This window comes from Bos indicus x Bos taurus, chromosome 1 (genome assembly GCF_003369695.1).
Source record: "Bos indicus x Bos taurus breed Angus x Brahman F1 hybrid chromosome 1, Bos_hybrid_MaternalHap_v2.0, whole genome shotgun sequence".
Taxonomy (NCBI): Eukaryota; Metazoa; Chordata; class Mammalia; order Artiodactyla; family Bovidae; genus Bos; species Bos indicus x Bos taurus.
The window spans coordinates 117,936,373-117,963,713 of NC_040076.1; the positions used below are offsets into that span (position 1 = coordinate 117,936,373).

A 27,341-nucleotide genomic window follows, 5' to 3' on the forward strand; every position below is an offset into this window, starting at 1 on the left:
GAGCCATGCTCTGCTTACCTTTGATAGTGATCTCTCAGGCAGCTTTGATTTTTCCCAGTCTGTGAGGAGCACACCCTCAGATATAGATAATGAAGAAGGGGGCTCACATAGGTGCCCTCTGCTATGTTTTGGGCAGTGACAGGGAGCAGCCATTCAGGGAATGTGCTCTGAATACTCCTACCCTTTCCATGGCAAAACTATAGGATGGCCTTGTCTTTCCCATACACTTTTCTCCTTCACAGCAACTCCAGATTTTAATTTTGATTTTGTTCTACTCTAATAAAAATGTGGAGGCACAATACTTGCACTTTTATTTAACAAAAAGGTATGTAGGCAGGTATGTCTGCAAAGCGCTTTACATATATTGTCTCATGTGACTTATTTCATAAGCTTATGTTTGAATCCAGTAGGGTGGGGTGGGGTAGGGGTTTTCTGAAGCCGAATTTACCTCGCACACCACTCCCCCCCCCCCCCCCCCCCGCCCCCCGACGGGAGGGGACAAGGAAAAGAAGGAATCGAGCTGCTTTGGAGGGCCAGGCCGCCTCCTACTTCCCGCAGCTGTCTTGCTAGGCCAGATCTAGAAGCAGGGGGTCTCCATCCCACGCCCAGATCCAGTCGGTGGGAGGGTGGGTGGTTTTTTCCGGGTCACTGGCGCACCCTCTCAATTCCCAGCCACCTGTTCCGGTTCCATCCCGGTTCCAGGCTCTCTGGAGGGCGTCAGGGACATTCCAATCCTCCCACGACCCGCGAGGATGTCGCGGGGGGGGGGGGGGGGGCATGCTGTCCCTTTCCAGCACCGAAGATTTGCCCAGGTTTCTTCTCAACCCCTGGTGACCCGAGTCACCCTGGAGAGGAAAAAAGAACTGATAAATGGTTTCAAGCTTGTTTGTTTACAGTGAACTAGTTGGCGAAGTCGCATCCCTAGCGACAGAGGCACTTTCTGGGCACCGTCTGCGCACGAGCAGACAATTGAAAGCCAAACAGCCGAGATGCCTCCTCGCCAGACCAAATATGGTCACATGCAGCCTCCCGTGGAAAGGCTGGCCTCGCTGGTGTCTCCCCGCGTCGGAGCGTACCCGGGCCCGCCCTTAGAATCACTGATCAGTGCCGCGCTCCGGCCTCCCGGCCTCGGTACCCGGCACGAAGAGAAGGCGCGGCACCCAGAACCCGCCCTTCTTCTGTCTGGGCCCCTTACTCGCGTGTCTTCCGCCGCCCCCAGCCTGGTTTCGGTCCACAAGTCCTTGATTAAACAGGCTCGGGCCACTTTCCCTTTGATCCCGCCCCAAGTCCGTGGTAAACTCAAAGGAATGCAGATCCAGGGTTCCGCGAGAGAGGTCAGCGCGACCAGGAGGAGTGGGTGGGGGGCACCCATCTCCTCTTATCCTGCAGAGTACCCAGCACGCCCAGGGTTTTCTGGTGCCAGGGTGGAAGGAGGAGGAGGAGGAAGGGGAGGGACGAGAAGGGGTAGGCAGGCTCGGGACTTGGAGGTAATGCATAATTCAACAGCTCAACTTTCGGACCCGCCTCTTTCCTGGGAGTGGGAGTTTGCTCCAAACTTTGTTTATGGGACAGTCCGGGATCCGCGGCGGCCGCGCAGTCTGCTTCTCCGCCTCTCCGCGGAGCGCGAGCGCCTGAGGCCAGTTCGGGGGATGTGAGAGCCGAAGCCTCTCGGCTGCCAGACACCGAGTAGGGTCGGGATTTGCCAGCCGGGCCCCAGCTCCAGCCCTGCAAGCTCGGGACGCAGCCGAGCGACCCAGGCCCAACGGCGAGTTCGGGCGGGACGGCGGCCACCGCACGCCCAGACTCGGCTTTGCTGCGCGCCCAGGTAGTGCCCGCTGGCGCGCGCCCGCTCACCCCGCACCACGCCAGGGCGCCCGGCTCCTCGGGCTTACCGAGTGGAGACGTCTTGGAGTTGGCTCGGGTTGAGACTTTGAGGGCGCTGCCTGCTCTGGGTAGTTTCGACCTGTCCTTAGACACCAGCAGTTTCATTAGCGTCTCCTGTGCAGTTAACTCCCAGCAGACACCCCCTCCCCCTTTCCTGGTAACTTCTTGGCTTCAAGAAAGTTGCATAATTCTGGAGGCCAGGAGGGACCCCTCCCCCATCCTGCTGGTCTAAGTGCTGGGTGTCTGGGATCCCGAGGCGGACACCTATCTGTCTCTTCTCTCTATTCTCCCCTTTAATTCTCAGACCTTCAATAAGAAGCTAATCTGACCTCCTTTCTCCTAGCAGAAGATGAATCCGGCTTCGGCGCCCCCACCGCTCCCGCCACCCGGGCAGCAAGTGATCCACGTCACTCAAGACCTAGACACGGACCTCGAAGCCCTCTTCAACTCGGTGATGAATCCCAAGCCCAGCTCGTGGCGGAAGAAGATCCTGCCCGAATCGTTCTTCAAGGAGCCTGACTCCGGCTCGCACTCGCGCCAGTCGAGCACCGACTCGTCCGGCGGCCACCCGGGGCCCCGACTGGCCGGCGGCGCCCAGCACGTCCGCTCGCACTCGTCCCCCGCGTCCCTGCAGCTGGGCACGGGCGCGGGCGCCGCGGTCAGCCCCGCGCAGCAGCACGCACATCTCCGTCAGCAGTCCTACGACGTGACCGACGAGCTGCCGCTGCCCCCGGGCTGGGAGATGACCTTTACGGCCACTGGTCAGAGGTACTTCCTCAAGTAAGTCAGCCTGGAGCAAGAGGGGGACACAGAGTCACAATACCCAGGCCGCGCGCGCTTGTTCTTGTGCGTATTCGTGACCGTGCGTGCATACTTGCGTGTGGGTGCCTGCGTGTTAATGTGTGTCCTTGCACGGCTTTTTTCCAGAAATCTGGGAGGCTGGAAGTGGGAGTTAGTTTTAGGGTGTTGGAATTGTAAGGGATCAGAAGCTGGGGCTGGTGGAGTTCATCCAGGATCCGGGAAGTTGCGAGATTTTCAGGACATGAAAATTCTTCGAGGTAGAAGAAAAAAGTACTTGGGCAGAATTCTCGTGAAACACCTAGATGACTATGCGTTGAGTCTGGAGTACTGATACTGGAGTACTTTGACTTCTGGACCCAAACTCTTACTCCTTTCCGGCCCACTCTAAGTCAGGTAACTCCTAGGCTGGTGCACTGCGATGTGACATCAAGATAGTTCTAGAACAGAACTGAGGCTTGGGGAGGAGAGAGGAACTTCTGTTACTGGAGGTGGTCTGCTGTCTCTCCACTGGAAAAGGGAACACTCACTGACTTAGGCCTTACAGCTCCCAGTTCGGTGACGTAATGACCATACAGCACCCCCCAGTGATGTAATTAGGAACTGCGTGGAGAAGTAGTTGTGGGCTGGACAAATCAATTGTGTGGAAATTGGGTCAGGAGTTCTATTGTGTTGCACTCGGTAACCTAGAATATCATCGATCAGGAGCTGCTTTGTAGTATTTCCCGACAGGTTGTTCTGGCTTTTCGATGTAGTGAATTTTACATTCGAGTGGAATTAGACTGTGTAGAAAAATGTATTCACAGGCATAAAGAAGGTTGCTTCAGTTGTGGTACCCTAAAATAATTATATTCTGAAGGAGAAGCCAAGCTAGAACTTGAAACATAACCAGTGAGGTCATGGTGGGGTCAGGCCATCAATGGCCTGGATAGAAGTCCTGCCAACTGGAGCACTTGGTTCAGGATTGCCTGCACTGGCTGGCTGTTGATTGCCGTGGAGGAAAACTCGTCTTCTGAGAACTTGCCTTAGACTTTATTTTAAAGCCTATATATACATAAAATAGAGTAGTTTAGAAGTTGTTATGTGCAATTTTAATAAGGTAATATTTGATACTTTGATTGCTATGAGAGGCTGCTGCTGCTAAGTCACTTCAGTCGTGTCCGACTCTGTGCGACCCCATAGACGGCAGCCCACCAGGCTCTATGAGTGGACCTGATAACAAATACACAGTGATGGATGGAGGCTTATCATAGCCAACCATTTTACTCATACTGGTAGCCAGTTATTTCTTCTCCATCCCAAAGCTGTTGACATCTTGTGCAAGAAGGAGTTCTTTGTTATTGGTGGGGTTGATGTAGCGCTGAGAAGCCCTTGTCCGAAACAGTTGCTGATCGTTTTAGTCCACAACTGGTCTTCTGGTTATTGAGTGCTAGTGTGGACACATACTGAGTGCTTTGATCTAAATAGTTGGTGGAATTCAAGTATGTGATGTAATAGCATGACATTTTTCTAAGTGTGATGATATTGTTCTAAAGGATGGCATTAGTTTATATACTGTGTGTATGTGCAAAGTCATTTCCGACTCTTTGCAACCCTATGGACTGCAGCCTCCCAGACTCCTCTGTCCATGGGATTCTCCAGGCAAGAATATGGGAGTTAGCTGCCTTGCTCTCCTTCAGGGATCTTCTCGACCCAGGGACTGAACGGGCATCTCTTGTGTCTCCTGAATTGGCAGGCAAGTTCTTTACCATTAGCTCCAGCCCTTATATACCATATAAAGGTCTGAAGCAGCATGTTGTGTTGCTTATTTAGGTAAATGCAGTTTTGAATATGTTATTGTGACTTTTGTAGAAATGGACTTAATAGTACATACAAATAGAAAAAGACCCAATATTTTACAATAATTTTGGAAAATATTTTTGGTCCCAAATGATTTTTGAACTATGTTTATATATATACATACACAAATATATATGATATGCGATCAGTATAACTGGTTGCTAAAAATAAGAAATAAGAGGTAGTCTTGCCTAATGTCTGAGGAAAGCTAGGGGAAAAGATCCCTAAACAAAAGCAAAACAAAAGAATTCTCTTTTATACACATTTTGAACGATTGGAGTAGCTCAAAAATATGTTCGTGAAAAGTGGAAGTTAGCCTTGGGTTTAGAAAAAATTGATCTGCTACATCTGCCTTATCCCCCCAACTAAAGCCACTCCTTGGCTTCCTGGGTGGCTCAGTGATGAAGAACCCACCTGCAATCCAGGAGATGAGGCAGGAACCATGGGTTTAATTCCTGGGTGGGAAAGATCCCCTGGAGGAGGAAATGGCAACCCACTCCAGTATTCCTGCCTGGAAAATCCCATGGACAGCCTATAGGGTCGCAAAAGACTTGGGCACAACTTAGCAACTAAACAACAACAATAACAGAAAGCCACTCCTCAGTCCAAAGCTGGGTGAATCTCCTTTGTACAGTCAGTGATGACAACAACTGGAAAAACATGTAGATAATAGGGCTGTAGGCTTGAGCTGATAACAATCCTTGAAAATTGTTGGCCAAGTAGCTAAGGGAATTTAAGAAATTAAATCACTGTGATCATTGTCTTTTGAGATAAAGAACTCTTCCAAGAGTTCTCTGAATTTCTTTCGGAGCTTTGTTAAAGTTGGAATAAGGTGAACGTTATATGTCATATTTTGTTTCATCAAGCAGTGTATCTTGGTGGATTTAAGTAGAAGCTTGGAAAATGATGGCCGCTGACCCTGGATTAATTTTCATAAAAATCTACCCATGACTTTGCACCATCATCTGTGAAATGGGGCTAGCAGTAGAATCGTATTCTTGATTCTGTCAGGAGTAGAGGGCTTTATAAATCAGAAATCAAATCATTTCATAATTGACAAGGTCATTTTTTAGGGGAAGGTTAGAAAATTGAGGCCAGGGAAGGGTATCAACATGACTTTGGGAAAGTCACGTGCTTATTTATTGGTGGACTGGCCCTCTAATCTGTTGCCTTTACTTCAGGAGCAATTTTCCCTTTTCCATGCCCCACTTAATCCCCATGTCACTTCCCCAGTTGAACAATGAGCTATGTGGGATATAAAGCCTGGACATCTAAGAGGCTTTAAACAGTTTTTGTCATTTTCTCAGGTAAGATTGTTCTTATGTATACAATGTAATTATTTTCTGACACCTGTTAAAGGACACCTTTTCTCAGTGTTCAAACCTTCCCTGTGATGTTAGGGTGCCATTTAACTGTGGGCTGGATGGAACCAGGCCATGTTAAAACGCAGGGCCTCTGAGATGACTGCACCGTTTCTGCTGTTCTCTACAGCTCATAAATCAGGTTGGGGTGTGTAGGTGTTGGGCTCTCCGCAACAGGGTTTGAACACTGATCACATTAAAATTAAAAAAAAAAATGTCTGGTTATAAATGGAATACATTTGGTGTATCTAGACCAGAAAATAGAGAATTATAAAGAAGAAAATGATCTGGCTTCAGTAGAACTTTCCATTCTTACAGAAAAATTGTATTTGAATAACATATTCTATAAGAGAATATATCCCTACTCTTAAATATAATTCCAGCTGTAACATTTGCTGCCACTCCCAGGTTTTAGTAATAATTTTAGTGTTTAGCCTTTTCTGTAATGTGTGGTAGAAATTTATTTTTGTCAAAATTTCTCAAGGCTCACAGAGGCAACTTTTAAATTTTTTAAAAAACTGTTTCTGTATTTAATTCTTAGATTCTTACCTTCTTAACCCTTTAAGTAACATGCTTTTACCACTATTGTTATCAATATTTAACTCCTAATAAGAAAATGAGAAGACTCTTGAGAGTCCCTTGGACTGCAAGGAGATCCAACCAGTCCATTCTAAAGGAGATCAGTCCTGGGTTTTCTTTGGAAAGACTGATGCTAAAGCTGAAACTCCAGTACTTTGGCCACCTCATACGAAGAGTTGACTCTTTGGAAAAGACTCTGATGCTGGGAGGGATTGGGGGCAGGAGGAGAAGGGGATGACAGAGGATGAGATGGCTGGATGGCATCACTGACTCGATGGACGTGAGTCTCAGTGAACTTCGGGAGTTGGTGATGGACAGGGAGGCCTGGCGTGCTGCGATTCATGGGGTTGCAAAGAGTTGGACATGACTGAGCAACTGAACTGAACTGAAGAAAATGAGAAATGTAGCTCCTTAAAATGTTTCTTTTTTCCTCTCCCAAGTTTGATATTTACATTATTTTGAGTTTGTCTGTTAGGTCACCTTTGTTATTTTCTGGAAACTTTTGACAGTATTTCTTGACTTCCCATTTTGTAAGTCAAGGAGATTTGGGTGGCTGGCAGTTCCACAGTTTGCTTTTTGTTTGTGACACCTCAACATTCCAAAGCTCTGAATCCATGACTAATAAAAATTTTGTGCTTTGCCCCCCAATTGACTGTATTCGTAAATTCTTCTTGAAGTTGAAAAACTGGAAGCAACATTTAATATAATTTACTGCCTTGTGTATTAGATTGGGTCTTAGACTTGCACACTGGGTCTGGTGTCAGCACTCCTGAAACACTCAGGAGGATATATCCAGCAACAAAGTCAAATGTATTCTTTCTTTTCACTTTTCATCAGTTGTTTAAATTTGTGTCACCTTTTAGTTTCTTCATATTTGGACCTTGACTTTCTTAAAGATTTTTTTTCTTAGTATTTCTAATCGCCTTTTTATGCATTGATATGTTATTTGCCTTTATTATGATCTCAAAATTTTCTAGGCTCGAAATCCCCTTGGTTGTCAGGTTTCTTTTCCTTAAGCTTTTATGTCCAGATTCCTTAATCTTTGTGTCCCATTCTGGTTTCTCTCTAGACCTACAACAGGACTGTCATCCTAGGACTTCTCTTTCTTTCCATGGCTAGAAAAGCTGAAGTACAAACTTCAGTAACTTCTTAAGAGATGTTTGTGGGAGGTAAAGTTTTCAAATTCTTTTCAGTTAGAAAAGATTTCGTTTAAAATTGTTAAGTTTTACTTTTCTTAAAAAAGAACTGACTCTGGCTGGTTTTCTCTGTTTACCTTTGGTTGACTAGATAATGTCGTTGTTTTCATGAAGAGCCTTTGTCAATCAAAAAAAATTATTTGCTGCCTTAGTTTCCTTGTCTGTAAAATAAGGATCATAATACCTATTTCATGGTATTTGGAAGATTAGATAACATACCTGAAGTATCTGGTACATAGTCGAATTTCAGTACAAGTTCATTCTTGCCTCCCCACATGCATACTCTTGTCTACCTGGCCAAAATCAGATGCAGAGACTTTGGTAGTAGGGTAAACTAATTTTGGCTCTTAATTAAGGTTTGGCGCTGAATGACAGCCTGGATCTGGAATTGCAAGCTGATTTTTAAAGTCGAAAATAAGAACTGACAGTCCATCTTTGTGTTAAAAAAACCTAAATAGGGATCCCCACCTTGGGGCATGGTGGCTTTTTGCTGCAGCATCTTGGGCAAAAGGTATCCAATCACTTCTGAGGAAAGTCTACTTTCTGATTTTTATAATTTGGCTTGTGGCTGCTAGTTTTGTGTGTGGGCTGGAGTTGGAAGGGGAGTGGGATTGAGAAGTGGGGAGAGATGAGAAGGGGAGGTAACTGACATGTGTTGATTATCTGTTCTATGCCAGAGGAGGCGGGGAGCTGAATCGGTGCTTCTCAGGGAGATCAGAAGCACCCATGGAGCCCACTCCTGACACTTGTGTGTGGAAACTTTATTCAGAACCCTAGGTGCTTTTCACATATTCTTTCTTTTAACCCTCACAGTGACCTATGAACAGGTACATATTATTATACCATTTTACTGTTGAGGAAACTGAGGCACAATAAGGTTGAGTACATGACCCAGGGTCACATAACAGGCACGTGGCAGAGATGGGATTAGATTTGTGATTCTCAAACCTGTCCTACCCTTGTATTCTGTTGCCTCATGCCAATTACTGCCCATAATTAGTCCCTGTAATTAGGTATCCTTGGTGACCAGATAACTTTGGAGTGGTGGGTGGAGCACTAGGGTTTGCTTCCAGGCTCAGTCTGGGCAATCAGATTTGGAGCTCTCATTGTTGGAGAGAGAGCAAGAGAGATGATAAAGCAAATCAACCAGAAATGGGTAGTCTATGGACAATGACTATATTTTCTCATTGAGATTTTCACCATTCATGAATCCATACCATTTTGCAGGGAACACAGCTGTGACATGGCGGGAGGATGACCTAATTTATGCCAGGATTGGATGTGTTCCTGATGAAATATAGTTAGGTAATGTGAGTAAAGTAGCTTAAAGGAGAAAAGGGTACTTCTCATTGTCTTTATAATTGCAGAGATTGATTAGGAATAAATTGCTTAAAGGGTTGAGTGATCTTAATTTCTGTCTGTTGACAAATTGAGTTAAGACAAGTGGGAATTATACCCTTATCATCCTTGTCTTTCCTTTCCTCCCTCCTGGGGTCAGGAAATATCTAACCACAGAAGAGGGTGATGGAAGTGAAAGAACCCACCAATCCAGAAGATAATTTTATTAAAAAGTATGATTAGGAAGACTGGGGGTTGAAGTAATAAACTTATTGTTGAAGGGCAAGTTCTGAGGGGATGGCCGTCCACTGAGGGACTGTGAATATTTTAGTGCGTTGAAATATCAGCAGAGCAGTTTTCCAAAGTGTATTCCTAGGAACCCTAGTCCACTCAGATACTTTGTGAACAAAAGTTCACAAAGACCAATAGATTTGAGATACGTTGCATGCTCTATCCCTCTTTTGGAATTTCACAATACGCATTAATGATTCCAGAGTCACTTATTACAAAGCTAGTTCATTTTTAAACCAATATTTCACAAGCATATTTAATTTTTGAACATTTTACTCCAACTGTCATCTCTTACCATCCACCCAGGAATGTTCTGTAGACTTTGGGAAGCCTTTTTGTGACCTTCACTGTTACTTCTCTAGTTGAGAGTTTCATATTTAAATCAAGTTATAGTTTTTCTTTTCAGTATGCTTTGTGTATGTGTTAGGCTTTCATTTGTATTTCTTGGTTTAATAGTCAGTTACCAATGCTTAGAGATAAGAAATGGCCTTAAATATCAAACAAGTGGGGTATAACATAAAAAAGACCCAACAGTTATGGTACCTTGTGTAAGTATCATAATCCTGATACTATTTAAAAAAGTATGTGTGTGTGTCTGTCTGATAGAGGGTTCCATGAACAAAGTGTTTTCAATGGTCATTTGTGGGATTATGGAGATTTTTCTTGTCTAGTTTCTGTTTTCCTGTATGTTCCAAATGTTGCACAATAAACATAAATCAGGATAAGTAGGGTAAAAATCACAGGAGAGAGCAAGCACAGAGGCAAGGGAAGATGGAGGGGTAGATTTGGGTAGATGTGTGGGGCATGAGGGAATCTGAAAGCCTTAGCTCAGTAACTGAAGCCTGGAGCTTTTGTTACCAAGGAAGTCCTCTTTGGGAACTGCCTGTGTTTTCCTTGTTTTGGGTTCTTTTCTTTTTCTTTCTTTTTAAAAAGTTTTTATTGAAGTGTAGTTGAATTACAGTGTTGTGCTAATTGCTGCTCTGCAGCAAAGTGATTCAGTTATGCACGATAGTGTTAGTCCCTCAGTCGTGTGACTCTTTGCAACCCCATGAACTGGGTAGCCTGCCAGCCTCCTCTGTCCATGGACTTCTCCAGGCAAGAATACTGGAGTGGGTTGCCATTCCCTTCTCAGGGGGATCTTTCCAACCCTGGGATTGAACCCGGGTCTCCTGCATTGCAGGCAGATTCTTTACTGTCTGAGCCACCAGGGAACATATTTGACACAGTAATTGCTAAAATCTTAACCAAATTTCTCCATAGAAGTCAGGATAAGAAGTAGACTTGATGGCAGCAGATCTTCTGAATTTCCTTTGACATATTTTTAATTTGCCTGCTCTCTTTCTTGGACTTCTAGCTTTTATTTAATGTTCCATCTAGACACAGCAGATGACAAGGGGAAAAATGATGTTCGATGAAGTGAAATCAGCAATATATGCCAAGTGCTTAGTGCCATGCCTGGCTCCCCTGAAAGTTGACTTATTCCTGTTCTTGTTCCTGGTTGAGATGGTGATGGGGCCTTGCCTTTGTGCCACCTTAAGAGATCTTAACTGGTTCAGCATCTACCAGGAAAAATCACTGCACTGCTCTTATGTGCCCGTTCAGGGCACTGTGTGGAGAGGGGAGAAATCGGGCAGGTTTTCAGACCCCAGGCAGCTGACAGTCTAGCTGGAGAATCATGAAGAATACAGACACAATCAGGCTGAAAGCCCCTTTCTGACCTGTGTGCAGCTGCTCTCCCAGCTTGGAAGCGCTTTGAGGTGTGTCCCAATAAGTCAGTCATCTCTATTATGGTTACAGATCTGAAACTTCCAGCTGGTCTGGATGGCTTTTAGTTTCTCCCATTGGCTACACCCCTTCTGGCCTCAGGAACTTGGCACAAGCTGCTACCTGTGCCTGGAACATTATTTCCCCGCTTTTTGCCTGGTTAACACCCACACTACCTTCAGGCATCAGCTGAGGTGCCAGCCCTGCAGGAGGTTTTCCCTGACTCACAGCCCCCGCACTGGCTTAGATGCTTCGGCTAGGTTCTCCCATAGCCCTCCGTGTCTCTCCAGATTAGCATTGCCGCTGTATCACTGTGTGTTTTTCTTTGTGTGTGTGTGTGTGGTTTTTTTTTGGCTGTGCCTCACTGTGTGTGCAATCTTAGTTCTCCAACCAGGGATAGAACCCAAGCCCTCTGCAGTGGAAACTCGGCTGTCCCAACCACGGGACTGCCTGAAATTACCCTTATTACTGATTTATTTCTCTTTCTTACTATACTGTAACTTCCACGAGGGCAAGAGTGGATGTTTTCCTTGCTTTGTCATTGTATAACCCGAGCACAGTGCCTGGCACATAGGTAGATGCTTGATAAGGAAAGAATCCTCTAATATTTTCTTTTAAATCTTTGCAAGCTTACAGCCTGGAATTCCTTGTAGGAATCTTCATGTTCAGGAATCATATCTGTCCCCTGCCTGGACTGAAAATTTAGAACCCTAGCTCGATGTACTAAATGCAGTGGTGAGGAAGATGGATGAAGGATGGGTATTCAGAGATGTTGTGGGGTGCCAAAACAGAACATGTTCACTGGGGGGAAATGTATATACTAGATTTTTTTTATTAAAAATATATATTTCTTTGTGATGGATTTTCTGCAAATACTGAAATACTGAATATTTGTCTGTCTCCCAATTTGTCCATGAAAAACCTTTCTTGGGGTTCACAGGTTGAGAAGCAACTATGACAATCCTTTAATCCATCAAAAAAGTAGAAAACACAAGCAAAAGAAATATAACCCAAGTGAACAAACATAACTTTTACTGACTTGGTTTTATCTTTGAATTTCTTTTTAAAACATGACACTTGGGGAATTCCCTGGTGGGTTGGTGGTTAGGATTTTGTGCTCAGACTGCTGGGGGCTCAGGTTGAAACTTGGTTGGGGAAGTAGGATCCTGCAGTTCCCCCCCTCACCCCCAAAAGATGGCTTTTTAATATACTCTCATCAAAAAATTTAAGCAGAGCTGAAGAATGTAAAGTGAAAAATAAAAGTACTCCACCCTCTAGTTTTACTCAATGGAATCACTGTTCACATTTGCTTGTGTATCTTCCAGGGATTTATTATGTATACACATGACCTCATTTATACTTGCATCAGTTGGTTGTTTGGGGATCTTGGGAACCACAGCTTAGGTGGTCTCTTTTTCTGGTTGGTCCTCACACACCCTCAGGACTGAGTATAGATATGAGTTAAATTCTGGAGAACTTCATGAGGTTCTTGATGGGCGAAAACCCTCATTGGGGTAACTATAGTTCAGAGACTGGGATTTGGCTTTGTGGTTTGGAAAATTGATGTCCTTGATGCTCCCAAACCGATCAGGATGTGGGTTGTACTGGGATGAAATGGGGATAGACATTTTAACTGCAGTTTCAGAATTCACAAGCCATAACTTGAATATTCTGCCACTCTGGAATGAAGGTACTCACTCACATGAGTGACTCAGTCATGGGGGAATTGCTTTGGTGGTGCTGGAAAAGGGAAGAAGTGAAATCAGTCATTTGAGGGCTAGTGAAATCATTTCAGGGACACTAAAGAGGTAAATTGGATAGGATTTGGTAATGGAGGAGATAAGGGCTGTGAGAAAAGGAGATGAATGGAAAATTTTCAGGTTACTGGCTGTATAATGGCTTGAATGGTAGTACTTCTTGTTATAATGAGCAGTATTGGAAACTTTAAAAGAGGCTGAGAAACATTTTAACACATTAAAGATACCCAGATCAGATCAGATCAGATCAGTCGCTCAGTCGTGTCCGGCTCTTTGTGACCCCATGAATTGCAGCACGCCAGGCCTCCCTGTCCATCACCAACTCCCGGAGTTCACTGAGACTCATGTCCATCAAGTCCGTGATGCCATCCAGCCATCTCATCCTCTGTCATCCCCTTCTCTTCCTGCCCCCAATCCCTCCCAGCATCAGAGTCTTTTCCAATGAGTCAACTATTCGCATGAGGTGGCCAAAGTACTGGAGTTTCAGCCTCAGCATCATTCCTTCCAAAGAAATCCCAGGGCTGATCTCCTTCAGAATGGACTGGTTGGATCTCCTTGCAGTCCAGGGGACTCTCAAGAGTCTTCTCCAACACCACAGTTCAAAAGCATCAATTCTTCAGCGCTCAGCCTTCTTCATAGTCCAACTCTCACATCCATACATGACCACAGGAAAAACCATAGCCTTGACTAGACGAACCTTCGTTGGCAAAGTAATGTTTCTGCTTTTGAATATGCTATCTAGGTTGGTCATAACCTTCCTTCCAAGGAGTAAGCGTCTTTTAATTTCATGGCTGCAGTCACCATCTGCAGTGATTTTGGAGCCCAGAAAAATAAAGTCTGACACTGTTTCCACTGTTTCCCCATCTATTTCCCATGAAGTGGTGGGACCGGATGCCATGATCTTCGTTTTTTGAACGTTGAGCTTTAAGCCAACTTTTTCACTCTCCACTTTCACTTTCATCAAGAGGCTTTTGAGTTCCTCTTCACTTTCTGCCATAAGGGTGGTGTCATCTGCATATCTGAGGTTATTGATGTTTCTCCTGGCACTCTTGATTCCAGCTTGTGCTTCTTCCAGTCCAGCGTTTCTCATGATGTACTCTGCATAGAATTTAAATAAGCAGGGTGACAATATACAGCCTTGACGAACTCCTTTTCCGATTTGGAACCAGTCTGTTGTTCCATGTCCAGTTCTAACTGTTGCTTCGTGACCTGCATACAGATTTCTCAAGAGGCAGGTCAGGTGGTCTGGTATTCCCATCTCTTTCAGAATTTTCCACAGTTTATTGTGATCCACACAGTCAAAGGCTTTGGCATAGTCAAGAAAGCAGAAATAGATGTTTTTCTGGAACTCTCTTGCTTTTTCCATGATCCGGCGGATGTTGGCAATCTGATCTCTGGTTCCTCTGCCTTTTCTAAAACCAGGTTGAACATCAGGAAGTTCACGGTTCACGTATTGCTGAAGCCTGGCTTGGAGAATTTTGAGCATTACTTTACTAGCGTGTGAGATGAGTGCAATTGTGCGGTAGTTTGAGCATTCTTTGGCATTGCCTTTCTTTGGGATTGGAATGAAAACTGACCTTTTCTAGTCCTGTGGCCACTGCTGAGTTTTCCAAATTTGCTGGCACATTGAGTGCAGCACTTTCACAGCATCATCTTTCAGGATTTGGAATAGTTCAACTGGAATTCCATCACCTCCACTAGCTTTGTTCGTAGTGATGCTTTCTAAGGCCCACTTGACTTCACATTCCAGGATGTCTGGCTCTAGGTCAGTGATCACACCATCAAGGGAGATATATATATATATATATGCCCCCCCAGGCAACTATGTCTTGTTTGTATTATCTATATAACTATGATCATAGATTATTATTAGTAGTAGTATTCAAATCCAGGAGTGGATGAGATTCCTTAGAGAGAGGTTACACATAGATTGAGAAGAAAAGAGAAATTCCTAGACTTGGTGAAGGAGATGGAAAGGAAGGAAGGAGTCAGAGATATTTATGAGGAAATCCAGAAAGTAGTGCCTGAAATTCAGGGAAGTTCGAGAAAGAGGAAGGGTTAATTTTATGGCATGTTTCTCAGAGGAAGATGGGCACTGAAAAATATCCAGCAAATGGTTTTTCCCCTGGGGCCACTTTTCTTTTTCCAGGGTTGGGCTACATTGAATAAGTACTACATTGGGTACTACATTGAATAAGATGGCTTTTGTTTGTTTCTTTAAAGCATTTTATGTTTTAAATTATAAACAAATGATAACACATTTATAGGAGACTTGGAAAATATAAAACAAAGTTATGGATAGAAGAGAGAAAAATGATGACAATAAGCCCCTGAGTTATATAAGTCATAGCCTACCAGTTCCCACCTCCACTGAGGTGTCCTTCTAAGGAGCCCGATGTTTTCCCTGGAGAGGTCTGCTGGCCGTCTGGAAGGATCACACATTTGCTTATTTAAACAACCAGTTAAATTAGGCCTGAAATCAGTGTTTTATAACTAACCGAGATAAGTTATAAGACTTGAGTAAAAATATTACTCTAATTGATATGATACTCACTTGCCAGGAGGAAAATTGCCTTCTCCAGTCCCAGCTGTGGTCAAAACTTTGTCACAGTTTGTAGCTCACAGGACTGTTACTGCCTAGACGCGTCATACTTAATTGCAGCCATAAAAATAGCAGATTATCTTTGCAGAGTATCAGTTAAAAATTTATGGTTTGGAATATTATGTAACTGTAGTTTCAGATGAGCGTTTATCTTTCCATCTTTGTTTCTTCATTTTGCCAGACTGATTTTAATAGCTGGTAAAGTAGATCCTGAAATTATAATGCATGTCAATGCTCTGGATCAGTTTACTCTTTCACAATGTAAGTAAATAAAACATGCTTGATTATGTCAAACTAGTTTGAGTTTGAATACATTCTGTAGTGAAATTTTGCAAATTTGGGAGCATCTAGTGGTCCTGTTACTGGCTTGGGATTCCTGTGAACATGTGAATTTAGTAGAAGGGATTAAGAACCATAAAAGAAGCAGTAAACTTCAGTGCTGCTTATAAAATCACTTGTGTTTTCTGTAGACACACTTTTCAGTACAATTGTCACCACTCTTATGGGTCTTAGTTTTGTGTCCTATGAGCAGTAGAAGCCTGTGCATTTAGGACTTTAGGCACATATGAATTCTTGTTACCTAATATGTCATCCAGAATATATTTGGCTCTTTGTGCATTTTAGCATAGAATCCATAAATATATATTGTATAAAAACTTGTAGAAAGGAAAGATGGAAATGGAGGAAGAATCAGCTACTTAAATGTTAAGCTGTACCCCAGATAGGTTTTTAAAATATGGTCCATTTTCTTCATAGGCTTTTAAAAAAGTTTAATTATCTATGATCTGAAAATAGTTAAATTTATTGATCTGACACTTCTGTAAGCTTGAAGATGGCAAGAGTTGTGCTTGGGGCTTCGGGAAAGTGCTCTAGCGAAGGTCCAAGGACCATAACCCACACAGGACAAAGTGGAGCCATTGTTCTTTGTGTTTATCTGTGGCTTACATTTTAATAACTATTGAGTCGTCAGTGATTATTAACAGATATTTAACAGTGGGAGCAAAGGAGAGTGCAGAGTCATTATCGACAATTTGGAGTGTCAACATTAAATAAATTATTTTGAAGGCTGGATGCAGAATTGTTGAAACATTTGCCTGTGGCAGGTGGCTAGAACAAGGGATGGACTAGCACAGCCTTTTTAAAAATTATTAGCCAAAGTGAAATGAGTCAGGTTTTGCCAAAGTGCTTTTCATTTAACCTACTAATTGGCCAACCCTAGTCAATTAGTTGAAAACCATTAAAGGACTTCATTTAACCTACTAATTGGCCAACCCTAGTTAATTAGTTGAAAACCATTAAAGGACTCCGATTTCCTGGTTGCTCATGCATTGGTATGTCCAGCTTATTCATGTGTGTGAATAAAAAAAGCCCATGATCTGACTAAACGCATTGTCTATATTCACCATAAAGTAAAGCATCAGTGGCGAGTTAAGTTTTGCATTTTAAGTCATTCTGGGCCTTGGTAAACACCTTAGCGACTGGTACATATCTTTTTGGAGTCTAGTTTTGAGAGCTGCTGAAAAAGAGTATTATAAACTTCCCAGTAAGCACGGAGGTTGTAAACTGATGCTGTGGAGTTGCTTCAGCTGAAGTGAAAGGTTATATTTACTGACACTTATTACAAATGGATTTTTAAAACAATGTCTGTTTTGTACCTTGACGGTCAAGTTGGCCAAGGGTAAAACAAAAAAGTTACATTGTGGAACAAGATAAAATGACACTGCATAATAAATAATATCTAATGCCATTAAAATGTAAGATTTCCTTTCCAAAATGTAAGTAGGAGCTTCTAAATGAATGTTTTAAAAATCTGATTTTACTTTGATTTGTCTAATGACTTGATGCACGAAATGATTATGATTCAGAATATGTCCAGATCTAGACTACTACAATAAATAATACAGCTATATAGGATGTAAAAATAATAAAACCTCAGTGACATGTGTTTTAGTGACAGCATGGGAATTGTTTTCTTTTTCTTTATTAGAATAAGTCAAAAGTAATTCGTTGGCAACAAGCAGAATGTTTCCATTCACCAGTTTCTAAGGTTAGAGTAACATGGCTGATCCAGACTCTACTGCTTCTACCCTTAATCCATAGACATCATTGGTCTATGAAAATCAATGAGGGAATGTAGGCAAAGGGGAAAGCTATAGAAACCCTCACTAAATCCTTAAAGAAGCAAGGGTGGGGATCTGGTAAGTAGTTGACTTTGTTTTCCTCTTACCCTGAATGGATTTTTGAGCAGAAGAAGAGATTGCATGGAATTAAAAAATTGTTTTCGGAAAAATCCTGGTGGAGAGTTATCTGTCTGAATCCGGTGGGGAGGACTGAAAATGTTGCTTAGAAGGCTTTTGTAAGAAAGGTAGGCATAGTTCTTGTGCAGAGTGGGCTAGCTGAATAAGGGAGATCCAGAAATCCAGAGTCCTGTTACTGCCTCGTGTGGTTATGAAATCACAAGGGTGAATTTTGAAGTTCACAAGGGAAGTGATTTGTTGAGAGGTGGGGAAGATAGTGGGAAAAGTCGAACAAGTGTTTAGAAAGATAAGGGTTTATAAAAGAAGTTGAGATGTTTGTAGACGTCCTTTGCTGTAGGACGGGCTTCCCTGGTGGCTCAGATGGTAAAGAATCTGCCTGCAGTACAGGAGACCCGGGTTCGATCTCTGGGTGGGGAAGATCTCCTGGAGAAGGAAATGGCAATCCACTCCAGGATCCTTGCCTGGAGAATTCCATGGACAGAGGAGCCTGGTGGGCTACAGTCCGTGGGGTCACAAAGAGTTGGAGATGACTGAGTGACTAACACTACTTTGCTGTAGGACAAGTCTAGAAATGTTGCCCAAGTTGTCTGTGGTAAGATGGAAAAGCTAACTTCAATCTGCTCAGAATAACAAAGAAGAATGATTTACTCATTTAAAGAGTGGACTTGGGAACTTCCCTAGCGGTCCAGTGGCTGAGGCTCGAAGCACCCAATGCAGGGGGCCAGGGTTCAATCCCTGGTCAGGGAACTAGATCCCCCATGCCACAACTAAAGAACCTGCCTGCTGCAATGAAGACCAGGCATAGCCAAATACATATATAAATATTTAAAGAGTTGTGGCTCAGTTGGTAAAGAATCCAGCTACAATCCCGGAGACTTGGGTTCGATCCCTGGGTTGGGAAGATCCCCTGGAGAAGGGGGATTCACTTCAGTATTCTGGCCTGGAGAATTCCCTAACTGTACAGTCCATGGGATTGCAAAGGGTTGGACACGACTGAGCGACTTTTACTCACTGGAGTCCATCATTAGAACTTTGAGGGATGGGCTTGAAAGCAGAGAAAATGTAGCCAGGTATTTTTAAGCGACACTGTGGGTGGCTGTTGACTGTGGGTCAACCCAAAGATAAGGTATCTGAGTTATATATATATATATGACTTCATTTCTTCCTGTCTGGATGTGCGGAGATCCCCAGATCTCTGTTCAAGCTAGTGTTTCTGTTCTCAAGCCTGATGGTAGAGTGGCCGGCTTTGATTTGCATCCTGCCTGAAGCCTGCTTTGGGTGAATTTAAAAACCTGTTTGTTTCATCCGTCATCCGGCTGGTCCTTACCCGTAATTCCTGCACTTTGATTATGGGAGTTATTAAGGGACAAGAGCTTCTTTGTAAAAGAGCATGTTTAATACTCTGGGGTCTAGCGTGACTAGCGGATATAAATTGTATGGAAGCAATTAAACTTGGAGGAAATGTCATGTGGGCTGAATTTAAATGTACAGTCTTGTGGCATTGAATTTTTTTTTTTAAAGTTACACAGAGAAGGGTGGAGAGAGAAAAATAAAGGAAGAGATAAGAGAAATTGGCCAAGAGAGCGAGGGAAGCACAGAGAAAAGAAAACAAGTCATCTTGAACCCTTGGTTAAAACTCCAAAGTCTAGAGCCAGTATTATGCTAATGCCATTGCCCTTCATATGAATACTTTAAAAAGACAAATATGGGATTTAGACTCTACTGGGGGACTCGTGTCCCTTTTTGCTGTTGGTTGATCCCCTTCATCTCAAGGCATGTGTGTATCTAAGTGTGGAGTGATTTTTCGGGAACATGTGAATAAACAGGATTGAGGGTAGCCAGCCCATAAGAATCCTGAAGGTGCTTATAGCTCCAGTTTTCTCTCCATTTTGTGCTTATGGCCTCTGGATATACATAGTGGCTTATCTTGGACTTCTGATTAACAGTAGTGTATCATTTCTCTCACTGTCCTGAAATGTTCTCTGTCTCCTGCTTGGTGTGTTAACCCTCAGCCAACCCCATCTCCTCTCTGACATTTGATGAGACCAACTAGCTAGAAGGACCTCTTTCTCCTCCAGATCCCATAGTAATTTGATCTGTATGGGTAATTGGGCAACTGATCTTTCCTATTACACATTAAAATGTTGGGTAAGGCTTTTTAAAATTATCTGTTTATTTATTTTTGGCTATGCTGGGTTGGGTCTTTTCTGGTGCGCCTGGGCTTTCTCGAGTTGTGAAGGGGGCTACTCTTCATTGTAGTGCGTGGGCTTCTCCTTGGCGTGGCTTCTCGTATTGTGGAGCGCAGGCTCTAGGTTCGTGGACTCAGTAGTTGTGGTGTGGGCTTAGTTGCTCTGTGGCATGTGGGATCTTCTTGCACCAGGGATTGAATCCGTGTCTCCTGCATTGGCGGGGGGATTCTTAACCACTGGACTACCACGGAAGTCCCAAGGCTTGTTGCTAAATGAATGGGTTTATTTCATTTCTCCAGCAGGTCAACTCTCAGAATATGGACCTGATATGGTGGTGTCCTTCGTGTCTACTATGTCTTGGTACAAAGGAGTATCTATAAAGATCAAGGCTGACGCTGAACATACTTTTTAAATAATCAAAATGTACTGGGTGGTCAGGGGCAGAAAAGGATGCTTTTAAGATCTGATGTAATAGGTACAACGAGTTTGATTTGAATTTGAGAGTTAGAAATAATAGGCAATTTTGACTTTTTTGCAAGGGAGAGTACTTATGTTTTATTTCCATTCTTTGTATTATGAACTCTTTAAGGACAAATAACCAAATTTTACCCCATTTGTATATCTTCAGTGCCCGGCCTAATGCCTAGCATACATGATAGGAGTTCAGTTAATATCTGCTGAAAGAAATATAAATAATTTAAAATGTCTCCTTTATTTAGATCATCTAGTACTTCTTTCCTAGGCAGTAAGCCAGTAGATTTTTATTGAGCACATTCTGTGTGCAGAAACAGGTACTCTGCTTATTGGCATAGGGAGTATACATAGAGTGTATTACAAGTTGGAATATATTCTAATCTTTGTATTTAATTATCAGTCTGATTATACATTCAAAGAAATCACTTCCTCAAGCAGAACAATAACAAATTAGGAGAGAAAAAGTTGCTGAGAATAAATCCAGTGTATTCCTTCTATTCCCAGATTATTTTCACATTCCACTCCATGCTGGAAATATAGCTCCCCAAACCCCACTCTCCTTTCAAAGGATCCTAAGATTGTAACCTTTCCAAACAGAGCTGGAGAGGTAGTGGACTGTTTAGATTTCAAAGGACTTTTTCAGGATGCAGAGTAAATAAGGGGAATTTGAGATATCAACAAAACTGTAATTAAGCAGATCAACTGTGTCGGTAGTGAATACAGAGAGATGTCAGAGGAGCTAGTTACTAGCAAGTATTTAAAAACACAGCCTCAAGTTCATCCTCAGTGGTATCACCAACATCCACAAACAAACTTGAAAGGAAGTTTCGCCAGATAAACCCAGGAGAAATGGTTCGCCTGGGAACATCACCTTCTATATCATATATCTATTATTAATATCTTTATTTTAAAATTTGGCTTGGGCTCTTTTATTGTTTACAAGTTTCTTAAGGTCACACAGAACCAGAATTTAATTTTATCATTTTTTTAGCTCTCTGAAAAGCAGGAAAAAAACCCTCTTCTGATGAGAATAAAGGAAAGAAGAATGTAAAGTTATAAATTAGATTTGAAGTTGAAGCTCCAATACTTTGGCCATCTGATTCGAAGAGCTGACCCATTGGAAAAGACCCTGATGCTGGGAAAGATTGAGGGCAAGAGGAGAAGGGGACGACAGAGGATGAGATGGTTGGATGGTATCACTGACTCAATGGACATGAGTTTTCGGAAATTCCAGAAGATAGTGAAGGACGGGGAAGTCTGGCATGCGGCAGTCCATGGGGTCGCAAAGAATTGGACACAACTTAGCGACTGAATAACAATAGCTGGTTGTGTATGTAAATGCAACAGCATCTATTTGTTTTTTATGGCACCCCCAAATTGCCCAAGTTATACACGAATGCATTTTCTTTTTTAAGAAATCCAGCCAGAGACAGTCTCTCTTGACTCTTCTATATCAGTTGTGCTCATTATCCCTGGAAACTGAGCCCCCTTCTCAGTTCACAGTCCATCCAAGAGCGTGTACAAACCTGTAGTTCAGATTTTTTTACATGTTGGATCTTCATGTCCTTTTTTTTCTCCCCCACTGGAAAGTATGTTTTTCTGTGACAGTAGCTAGAGATCTACCCAGATGTATTATTCTGTAGTATGGCTATACTACAGTTTATTTACCCGTTCTCCCAATAATAGGACTGTGATGTTATTTAAACCTCACCGGAAAGACTTGGTATAAATTGAATTCTTCTTTTGAGTTTTTGAGGATTTTTGTGTGTTTTTTTTTTTTTTTTATCACTTTGAAGGGAGATTTTTAGTAATTATCCAAAGGCAGGAGACTCAAGTCTAAATACTAAAAATACATTGTGTTTGTGTGATAGTTTAACCTTCTTTTCAATATGGGCATGGTACCCTAGCAGTGTCATGAAGATGCCCAATGCCGGTGGGGTGGGGAGGGTGGAGGTGTGGGGAGACACCACCACATAATCACAACCACGTGAGGGTGAGAATAGAGCCCTGTTCTGATTTCTGACCTTCCGGGGGCTTTTTGGTCAGGATCGCAGAGCGTGTTCCTTCCTCCTGGGCAGGAAAGGCAAGGACCCTTTTCCTCCTTTGCAGTTTATAAGCTCTGCCCAGAGCTCTCTGGCCAATATCATCAGTTCAATATTTGGCCTCAGAGCCTCTGATGTAAGTTGTGAGGGGGCAGGTGTAGTGTCCAGGGCCGGAGGCTGAGCTCCTCAGAAGCAGGGCAGGAAAGAGGCTCAAGGGTTTCTGCTGGCTGGCAGTGCCTGGGGAAGGTGGCCTGGGTGAGCAAGTGGGTACCCATGGAGCAGTCCCTCAGGGCTGTATAAACAGGAGCCCTGCAAGCCTGTCTGCAGAACACAGCCTGCCTGGTCCAGGCTGTTTCACTGGCCTCTTGGAGCTGCTCACCAAGCCTGTGGTTCAGCCATTCCTAGTGCCTGGATCTTGGTAGAGAACAGTTACTGCTGTTTTTCTTCTCTTCAGTTTTTCCCAGAAGGCCCATCCTCAAAGGCAGGGAGCATAAAAATAAAATATTTTATTCTTCCTAGAACTTCCACCAAAGAGTGAACAAATGGGGAAAAGTGAGTGAAGAAGGAAGCTTGATGGGATGAAAAATGAAGCTGGATGAGGCTTTTCCTTGTTGCTGCTGTTGTCAGAAAGTGAGGTCCGAGGTCTGAATATGCATTTATGTGTATTTATTCAACAGGCTATACAGAGCACTTACTCAGTGCCAGGCATCACTCCAAGCACTGTTCGTATTTAATTCTCCCAACAACTGTTTGATAGACAGAAACACATTTTTTAATCCTCACTTTACTCAGGAAACTGAGGTGCAGAGAATTTAACTAACTCGACCAATGTTACACAGCTGGTAAGGATTTCAACCCAGGCAGTCTGGCAGTGCCCTCCTTGTCCCTCTGTTCCCTCCCACAGGTCTTGACATGGTTGGATTCTGTTGTTTTTCTCCTTTGTGAGCTCTCTTCCTTCCTTCCTCTCCATTCCTGTTGCTTCTACCACAGAACTTGACGCTTCACTTGTAGATTGTAACACACTGGCCTCCGACCTCAGTCCCTTGCATGCTGCAGCCAGGCTAGGGTTCTGTAAAGACAGCTCTCACTGTGTCCAGGCTAGGGTTCTGTAAAGACAGCTCTCACTGTGTCCAGGCTAGGGTTCTGTAAAGACAGCTCTCACTGTGTCCAGGCTAGGGTTCTGTAAAGACAGCTCTCACTGTGTCATTTCCCACTCAGAACTCTCCCTGACATCCTGTCCTGTCAGGGCTGAACTCTCCCCTATTCATCTGTTCTCCTAGCAGTGGGACTATAATTTTTTTGCCCATGCTGTGTAGCATGTGGATTATTAGTTCCTCGACCAGGGATTGAACCCATGCTCTCTGCATTGGGAGCATGGAGCATTCACCTCTGGGCTGCCAGGGAAGTCTCAGAACTGTGTTATCTAAACCGCATCTGGTGGTGTAAATTGATACTCAATAGCATCTATCTCCTTTCCCAGAAGTGCCCTCCCCTCTCTGTTCTGGCCTTCCATCCAGTTCATTCCTCCTGGAAAGCCCATCTCAAACCTCAGCTTCTGCCCATCTCCTTAGCTCCTATGGTCTTCACTTCCTCTGCACTTGGTGCTATAGTTGGTTGGGTGGAATCTCATTGTTTTAGGCTTGAAAGAACCCAACTATATTTAAGCTCCTTGAGGGCAAGGGTGAGGGTTCCCCATTATCCATGACCTGGCTCTGAGCTGAGTGCTCTGGGTCACTGAATTTTAGGGCCAGCAAGCAGAGCACACTGCGACACTGATATAAATCTTCATAGTGGGCTGATCGCTAGGGTTCCTCACCTTTAAAAATGATCTTGAATGAGATGATAGCCAAGGTCTCTTATTTTGCTTAACTGATAACACTTACTTTCTTAAATAGCTTTATTGAGATATAATTTATATGCCGTACATTTTGCCCATTTAAAGCATACAATCCAGGGACTTCCCTGGTGGCCCAGAGGTTAAAACTGTGCTTCCAAAGCAGGGGGCACGGATTTGATCTCTGGTTGGGGAAGCAAGATCACATATGCGTCTGGAGCATGGCCAAAAAAACAGAAAAGTGTACAATTCAGTGCATTTTTCTCCCCCCTGCATATTCACAGATAGGTTGCTAGCATTGCCACAGTCAAACGTAGAACAATTTCATTACTACAAAGAGAAACCCTTACTGCTGCTGCTGCTGCTGCTAAGTTGCCTCAGTCGTGTCCGACTCTGTGCGACCCCATAGACGGCAGCCCACCAGGCTGCTCTGTCCCTGGGATTCTCCAGGCAAGAATATTGGAGTGGGTTGCCATTTCCTTCTCCAGTGCATGAAAGTGAAAAGTGAAAGTGAAGTCGCTCAGTCGTATCCGACTCTTAGCAGCCCCGTGGACTGCAGCTTACCAAGCTCCTCTGCCGTGGGATTTTCCAGGCAAAAGTACTGGAGTGGGTTGCCATTGCCTTCTCCAGAACCCTTACTAGCCAGGTAGCTATTAGCTGTCATCTTCCCCTTCCTGTTACCTCGTCCTCCCCAGTTTTTAGCTATTTTATCTCTCTGTAGGTTTGCCTATTCTGGACATTTCATATAAATGGAGTTTATATGCTCTTTCATGCCTGGTTTCTTTCACTTGGCTTAGTGTTTTCAGGGTTTCTCTATGTTGTAGCATGCATCACATCTTCATTCCTTTTAACGACTTAATAATATTCCATTGTATAAATACACCACATTGTTTATCCATTCATCTGTTGAGATGGGCATTTGGGTTTCCACCTTTTGGCTAATTATATTTACTATTGAGGGGAAAATGGTCTTCTCTGCTGTGGCTTTTTCAGTTGCCAACAGTAGTTTCTTTCTGCTGCTTTAATAGTAGGAATCTGTGTTTGCAAAGTGGGGAGGCGTGAAGGGTTGGATACTTTTGTCATCTACAGTGGGGAGCAGGGAGTACTCGTGAGTTCTGTAGTCAAACATTCTGGTTTGAATCACAGCTCTGCCACTTCATGAGCTTGCATAACTTTAGCAAGCTCCAGTTTCCTCGTTTGTAAAATGGAAACCACCCTGCCTACTTCCTTTACAGTCAGGGTCATGCTAGAAAGGGTGTGGAGCTTGAGGCAACTCAGTCAGTGCAGAGACCTCATTATGGCTATAAAAATAAATAAGTAAACAAAAATGAAGATAATAAAAAAGTAAATGCTTAATATTTCAATGTTAGTAAGGTGCAGTGACTCAAAGCATGGAGCCTGGGGCCATCATCCCAGTTGCAGTCACCAAAGTGGACCTGCTTAGTATAATTGGGATAATTAAATGTCTCTCCTTAATTGTGTTAATAGTGTTTCTTGCTCTTGGGTCTCAATTTGTGGTCTGGTCACTACTCCATCAGTCCATTTGAGAAGAATGACTATATGGGGGTAAGATCTTTTTTGATAAAAAGATACAGAGGGAATAAATTTCACTCTTTGTGGAAAAGAGCAAGGAAAATGGAGGCTTCCTTTATAGGCTTAGTCTCAGAGTGTAGCTGAAGCCCTGAGCTTTTTTATGGTTATTATACATTTTGGCTCTTGTATTTGGGGTTCATACATGAAGACTGAAATGCCTTTTTTGCTGAATATGTGAATAAGAGATTAAATATTAAGTTTGATTCAAACTTGATTTGGAGGGTGGTGTAAATAACAATTTCACTGTTTTAGTGAGTGTGTTATGAAGAATCAAGGAGTTGTACAGTTCTGGATTTTAGGCAAGGCCTGCCTCCATACCCAAAATAAAAGTATGTCTTATTGTTTAAAATAAGTAGGTTTTAGAAACATACAATTCTTGTAACAGCAAGTCTTCTGAGAGAAGGGAAAATAAGTCATTGTCCTTATCCAAACTTAGCTTCTGCCTTTGTGAAATTGGTGGGGCTACATAATCTTCCCTCCCCGCTTCTATTCTGGCCCCAGGTGAGCGCGGACAGGTCTTGCCTGGCATCCTTCCCACCAGTTTGAACTGTGCACAACAGCTGTGAACAGGCCAACATGTCCCGGCTGACACGATGACCCGATTTTGTGTGGGAGATCTCGACAAAAGAGTATTTGTTTCTGGGGGACTGACACCCATTTTTTCCCATTAAGTCTGACCTTTCCATCATTAGATTGTAGCTCTTTTCAGAATTAAATAGAGCTTAGAAACAAGGAAGAAATGAGTAAAGGAGATGCAGTTTGCTATATCCAGATGCAGACTGCACAGAGACAAATGGATGTGATGAGAATGGATATTATTTTGGGGGTGACTTCAGGGCCTTGTGGTCCTACCATGATTATGGAAAAGGATGGTTCATTACCTTATTGTCATGACTTTGCTTCCTGTTGTTCTTCCTGGGACTGAAGGGCCCTGACTTACATGCAGACTCCTTCTGTTTGCCAGCCCAGCAAGGGCAGAAAGGCTTGTGCACGTGACTGGGGCCTCACCCGAAGCCAGAAGCCTTGGCCCTGTGTTTCTGGCTCAGATCTGCCTGGAAACTACAGTGATCTGAGCAGGCCTGAGCTGGTCTGGAGGAAGAGCAGGAAGAATTTCTGATCACCTGTCCTCAAACAGAGGTGTAGTTTCCTGCTTGTGAGGTGGTCAGAAAGGATCATGGAAACAGTAAAAGACCTTTGAAAACTTTAGGTCTTTGTCTTTGTTGGCCTGAGATAAGTTGCTAACTTCCTTTTGTCCTGAGCTTTTCTTTTAAAAATCTTTCTGTTCATTGCTAGAGCCAGAAGTACCAAGAACTAAATAGTTTCAATGGAAGCTGCTTGTTAGAATAGTGTTTATGTGTTTGGGTTTTCCTGTTTCAATAGCTCAGAGTGCCCCAAACTGGCTTAGTCATGTGAGTTTTTTATACCTTCAGAATTTTTCAAAAAGTAATACTTCCGTAAAAAACAAAAGAAGAACCCTCATAAGCTTCATTATGGGCTTCCCTGGTGACTTAGATGGTAAAGAATCTGCTTGCAATGCAGGAG

General features: G+C 43.3%; 1 protein-coding gene across 4 annotated transcripts in view; it reads left to right on the forward strand.

The window, feature by feature from the left end:
- The first annotated feature begins 839 nt into the window (after positions 1 to 839).
- Positions 840 to 27,341, forward strand: part of WWTR1 (WW domain containing transcription regulator 1) — a 149,821-nt gene continuing 123,319 nt past the window's right edge. Inside the window, exons 1-2 of one of the 4 annotated variants that reach the window (XM_027543673.1) lie at positions 840 to 1,334; positions 2,231 to 2,664. In XM_027543673.1, coding sequence (XP_027399474.1) covers positions 990 to 1,334; positions 2,231 to 2,664 — 779 coding nt within the window. In that variant the 5' untranslated portion in view covers positions 840 to 989. Of the gene's footprint in view, positions 1,335 to 1,536; positions 1,826 to 2,227; positions 2,665 to 27,341 lie in introns of those variants that run through there. The other 3 variants (XM_027543672.1, XM_027543670.1, XM_027543669.1) reach the window with 3 other exon arrangements.